General features: G+C 32.4%; 1 protein-coding gene across 1 annotated transcript in view; it reads left to right on the top strand.

Annotated features, from left to right (window-relative positions):
* Positions 1 to 6000, top strand: part of LOC107726680 (myotubularin-related protein 11-like) — a 34592-nt gene that overhangs the window by 9827 nt on the left and 18765 nt on the right. Inside the window, exons 3-4 of the mRNA XM_016536364.1 lie at positions 5557 to 5693; positions 5846 to 5915. Of these exons, the coding sequence (XP_016391850.1) occupies positions 5557 to 5693; positions 5846 to 5915 (207 nt within the window). The remainder of the gene's footprint in view (positions 1 to 5556; positions 5694 to 5845; positions 5916 to 6000) is intronic.

Here is a 6000-nt window from a genome sequence, read left to right as displayed (position 1 = left end):
ACACACACACACACACACACACACACACACACCTGTCTGTTTTTACTTTTTTCTCAAGGACATTTAAAACAGTGGCCCCCAAAATGTGTTTGGACTCTTAAATCTCACTTTAAAATGTCTAAAAGCTATTGCAGGATTTTATTTTAACAGAACTTTGACTTTTCTGAGCATTATTAGCTCAATGTTTTTTAATAAACTGGTGTGGCTGTAATTTTATTTTTTATTTTATTTTATTTTATTTTTTCAGTAAGGATGCAATAATTTCATCAAAAGTGACAGTAAAGACATTTATAATGTTACAAAAATATTTTAAATAAATGCTGTTCTTTTTAACTTCATATTCATCAAAACATCCTGAAAAAATGTGTCACGGTTTCCACAAAAATATTAAGCAGCACAACTGTTTTCAACATTGATAATAATTAGAAATGTTTCTTGAGCAGCAAATCAGTATATTAGAATGATTTCTGAAGGATCATGTGACACTGAAGACTGGAGTAATGATGCTGAAAATTCAGCTTTGCATCACAGGAATAAATTACATTTTAACATATATTTAAATAGAAAACAGTTCTTTAAAATTGTAATAATATTTCACATTATTACTGTTTTTACTGCATTTTTAATCAGAAAAACACAGCCTTGGTAAGCATTAGAGACTACTTTCACAGATCTTTATACTAGTGTATACACTAGTACAAGATAGACATAAATGCAGTACACTGGAAAAAAATGTCATTCATCCAATTAAAAAATGTAGGGTAATGATTAGGGCAAGTTATTTATTTTTCATTGGCTCACGTTTAAAAAAATATAGATGTGAATCATTACCCTAAATGTTTTAACTGGATGAATGAAAAATTTTTTCAGTGAATTTATAGGCAGTGTAGACAGCATAGATAATAATATTGGCTGAACAGCAGTCTGAGGCAGCACGTCATGATTTCTCTTTTGTTATGGAATCTTCATTCATTTTAATCCTAGATGTCTAAGATAGACTCTCCTAAGACAAGTCTCATTCATTCACAGTGGTTTGAATATGGAGTGCACAAACTCCGTTTAACCATTCGGAGTCAAAGGGCTCACATTGCAGAGACCCGTGGACACACACATGCTCTCATGGTCAGTACAGTCATGTGTAAGACTCAGATAACCCTCCAAAGCAGGGCAGTGGAAACTGAATCGGTCCCTGGAGGTGAACGGGTCAGAGGAGTTTGAAAGAGTAGATTATACTGTATATACTGCTGACAGCCTGCTATTTAAAAAAAAATTTTATGTATTATGCAGTGCTAAATTATTTACACATGTAGTACGCTACATTGTTGTCACATGACCTCATTATGTTTCAAGTTGAATTGAGAATATGGCATCCAGTTATCATCTCATAATCAAATTCAGAGGCATTTTGCAGTTTTTAAACCAGTTTGCATTGCATCGTGTGATACTGTATTTTTGTGGCATGCTTTGGTTGCATACTGCACATTTCATCAAATGCATACAAAAAAAATTACATTGCGCGTGAACCATACTGCATACTGCAACAGTAGTATGGGAGTATGCCATTTTAAACATACCCCAGATGCTGTTCGTTGTTTAATTGTTATAAAGAGTTAGCTTGTTCTTTTTTTTGTTGTGGGGTGGGTGAAAAGAAAGGAATTTGTTTTTTGGCAGTTAATGCAGCAGATGTCTTTATTTAGCTGTGTTAGTGAATTTTTTATTTGATTTTGTGGTTAATTCCTGTAACTGGGACAAATTAGAGAAATGAAATGAAAAAAATAGTGCATTTTGAGTTCCAGCAGCAAACCAGCCACTGACAGAGACATTTTGGCTGAAATATTAGCGTCCCATGTATGTATGTTTGTATTCATTTATTAATTTATTATTTTTTATTATTTTCTTTTATTAATATTATTATTATTTTATATTATAGTTTCTTCCCTCAGGGAGTCCATCTCATGAACGGTTAACTTGGCAATAAACGTTTAAAACACAACATGATTTATACTTTATTTATTTATTTAGCACACATACCTCCTTTTACATTTCCTTGCATTTGTACATAACACACCTGTACACACAAATACCATCTATTGTCTACTTTATATATTGTGTATTATTTTAAAATATTTTTTGTATATTGTTATTTCCTGTTTACTTATCCTAGTATTTTTATTCTTTTTATTATCTGTGTCTTGTCTTGTCACTATAATCTGTTTGTGCTGTGGAAGCTTCTGTCACCAAAACTAATTCCTCATACTGTATGTGTAAACATACCTGGCAATAAAGCTCTTTCTGATTCTGATTTAAATAATTTATTGTTAATTTTAATTTTTAATTAGTTATTTTTATTGTATAATAATAAATATTATTTTTTAATTATTTATTCATTTTTTAATTATTTACTTTCATCTTTATTTTATTTTACTGCATTGCATTGCATTGCTGTTCACAAACCCAGGACTGTCCGATTTCTCTAGAAACCCAATTATGTAATATCAGAAAGTAAAGGCATTTTCTGTGCGATTTTCCATAAAAAAAAAAAAAAAAATCACTTACTTTTTAAGGGAAGTGCTCAGAGCTGTTAGGCCTTCTATGCCTTATTGGTTTAAGGTCACTGTTACCTAGTAAAACCTTGCTGGGAATGTCTTAACTGCAAGCTTATGAAATAATAAGAGTTTGTTTGCTCCGTTATCATGGGAATGTGAGATGTGACCTTGCTTCATGGTTTCTCATTCATGTGACGTCATGCAGTAGCCTAAAACCTGGAACAAACCGGTTGATGTGACCCGGAGAGGTTTGACCAACATGGCATGGCTCTGGTAGCGCACGCTACTCTTGCCTGAAAGTGAAGTTTCATGGAAAACAAATGTTGACAAAAACAAATCAAACTGGACGTGTGGTTCAAATTACTGTAGTAAAGCAGCAACTCAATGAAACTCAATGCAACCCGGGCGAAATGGATACGTGTTATTCATTATGACTGAAAGTTTTATTTTGAGCTAAATTAAGAAAAAGTGAATTTGGCAAACTGAAATGAATCAGATTTATTTTATTATTTTTCATATATAACAATTAACTTATTGACTATAAATGTCTTTTTTATATATATAAAAAAAAATTATATATATAATTATTTTTTTTATATATTACATATTATTTAGCTATATATATATATATATATATATATATATAATTTCCGTTTTAATGGTTTTAGTACTTCAATTTAAACCCATTTATTTCTGTAAATTGCCTAATTTAAAGTGTTATTTTCTTCTTATTTACATTTTTTAAGTGTTTTATTTCATATTTATTTATATTTTATTTTATTATATTTCAACTTTATTATTCTTAAAAGAACAACTGAAACAATTAGAAGCCTTGAATATATTTCACCGTTCATGAAGCTGTCCAGTGAATCCTAAGCGCTCTGTTTTTCTAATAGCACAATAATCACCGTGACGGTCCGATCTCACTGCTTCCGTCCTGTTCTCTCTGACATCTGCTTCCCATGATGCCTCAGGAATGAGTTCTGAGATCCAACTCACCCTTGAGAATCTCTGGTGGGTTTAAGGGACTCTCACTGCATTAAACCTCTGTCCTTTGCCTTCACTTTTTTTATAATTGTGTGAGTTTTAGGTCAACAGAATCATAATTCCCTCAAACTATTTTTAAAATGCCACATATCCTTTTCCCTCAGGGCCCTCAGGGAGTCCATCTCATGAACGGTTAACTTGGCAATAAACGTTTAAAACACAACATTTTATTTATTTTATTTTAAAATATTTTTTGTATATTGTTATTTCCTGTTTACTTATCCTAGTATTTTTATTCTTTTTATTATCTGTGTCTTGTCTTGTCACTATAATCTGTTTGTGCTGTGGAAGCTTCTGTCACCAAAACTAATTCCTCATACTGTATGTGTAAACATACCTGGCAATAAAGCTCTTTCTGATTCTGATTTAAATAATTTATTGTTAATTTTAATTTTTAATTAGTTATTTTTATTGTATAATAATAAATATTATTTTTTAATTATTTATTCATTTTTTAATTATTTACTTTCATCTTTATTTTATTTTACTGCATTGCATTGCATTGCTGTTCACAAACCCAGGACTGTCCGATTTCTCTAGAAACCCAATTATGTAATATCAGAAAGTAAAGGCATTTTCTGTGCGATTTTCCATAAAAAAAAAAAAAAAAATCACTTACTTTTTAAGGGAAGTGCTCAGAGCTGTTAGGCCTTCTATGCCTTATTGGTTTAAGGTCACTGTTACCTAGTAAAACCTTGCTGGGAATGTCTTAACTGCAAGCTTATGAAATAATAAGAGTTTGTTTGCTCCGTTATCATGGGAATGTGAGATGTGACCTTGCTTCATGGTTTCTCATTCATGTGACGTCATGCAGTAGCCTAAAACCTGGAACAAACCGGTTGATGTGACCCGGAGAGGTTTGACCAACATGGCATGGCTCTGGTAGCGCACGCTACTCTTGCCTGAAAGTGAAGTTTCATGGAAAACAAATGTTGACAAAAACAAATCAAACTGGACGTGTGGTTCAAATTACTGTAGTAAAGCAGCAACTCAATGAAACTCAATGCAACCCGGGCGAAATGGATACGTGTTATTCATTATGACTGAAAGTTTTATTTTGAGCTAAATTAAGAAAAAGTGAATTTGGCAAACTGAAATGAATCAGATTTATTTTATTATTTTTCATATATAACAATTAACTTATTGACTATAAATGTCTTTTTTATATATATAAAAAAAAATTATATATATAATTATTTTTTTTATATATTACATATTATTTAGCTATATATATATATATATATATATATATATAATTTCCGTTTTAATGGTTTTAGTACTTCAATTTAAACCCATTTATTTCTGTAAATTGCCTAATTTAAAGTGTTATTTTCTTCTTATTTACATTTTTTAAGTGTTTTATTTCATATTTATTTATATTTTATTTTATTATATTTCAACTTTATTATTCTTAAAAGAACAACTGAAACAATTAGAAGCCTTGAATATATTTCACCGTTCATGAAGCTGTCCAGTGAATCCTAAGCGCTCTGTTTTTCTAATAGCACAATAATCACCGTGACGGTCCGATCTCACTGCTTCCGTCCTGTTCTCTCTGACATCTGCTTCCCATGATGCCTCAGGAATGAGTTCTGAGATCCAACTCACCCTTGAGAGTCTCTGGTGGGTTTAAGGGACTCTCACTGCATTAAACCTCTGTCCTTTGCCTTCACTTTTTTTATAATTGTGTGAGTTTTAGGTCAACAGAATCATAATTCCCTCAAACTATTTTTAAAATGCCACATATCCTTTATATGTATGACCATAATAGTCTACAGAGACTTTAAAGTTTCCCTTTGAATTAAAAGCCAGGTGTTTGTGTAATTCCTTCCACAGATCACACATTTTCCTATTACTATTTTACACTTTTAGCATAATACTATATATATGACCTCCAGGCTAACAGACATGGACTAAAAGTCACAAAAGGTACGTAGTTTTCATGTGCGATTTGTTTTTGCAGGAGAGTGTGTGCTACAGCGAGCTGTGCTGGTGAGGAAGAAGCTGTCGGCTAAAGAAGGAGGAGGCTGGTTGTCTGGGACTCTGTTCTGCACTCATTTCAGAGTGGCCTTCGTGCCTCAGGACAGCCAGAAACCTGACGTGAGTGCCACAGATTGCGGAGATGTTTCCGGGATGAGAATTCCAACACAGTTTTTTTCTGTGTAAAGTTGAGCCTCACTGAAGTTTCTAAAGTCTCTGGTAGTCCTCTGCAGATGTATTTATCTTGATGGCTTCTTTTTCTCCTTATTCAGGACAATGCAGATCCTGTGCTGCTCGGAGATCATGATGTAGCTCTAGCCTCTATTGACAAAGTCGTGGCAGGTAAGGCAATCTCTACAGACAGATAAATGGATACATATTTTCATGAAACTAGTGGTTGACTGATATATCGCCAAGGCCGATATAT

The sequence above is a fragment of the Sinocyclocheilus rhinocerous genome, unplaced genomic scaffold (assembly GCF_001515625.1).
Source record: "Sinocyclocheilus rhinocerous isolate Xijiao unplaced genomic scaffold, SAMN03320098_v1.1 scaffold5, whole genome shotgun sequence".
NCBI classification, from domain to species: Eukaryota; Metazoa; Chordata; class Actinopteri; order Cypriniformes; family Cyprinidae; genus Sinocyclocheilus; species Sinocyclocheilus rhinocerous.
Note: the sequence above shows the minus strand (reverse complement) of the source record. Positions and strands in the feature narration are given on the sequence as shown.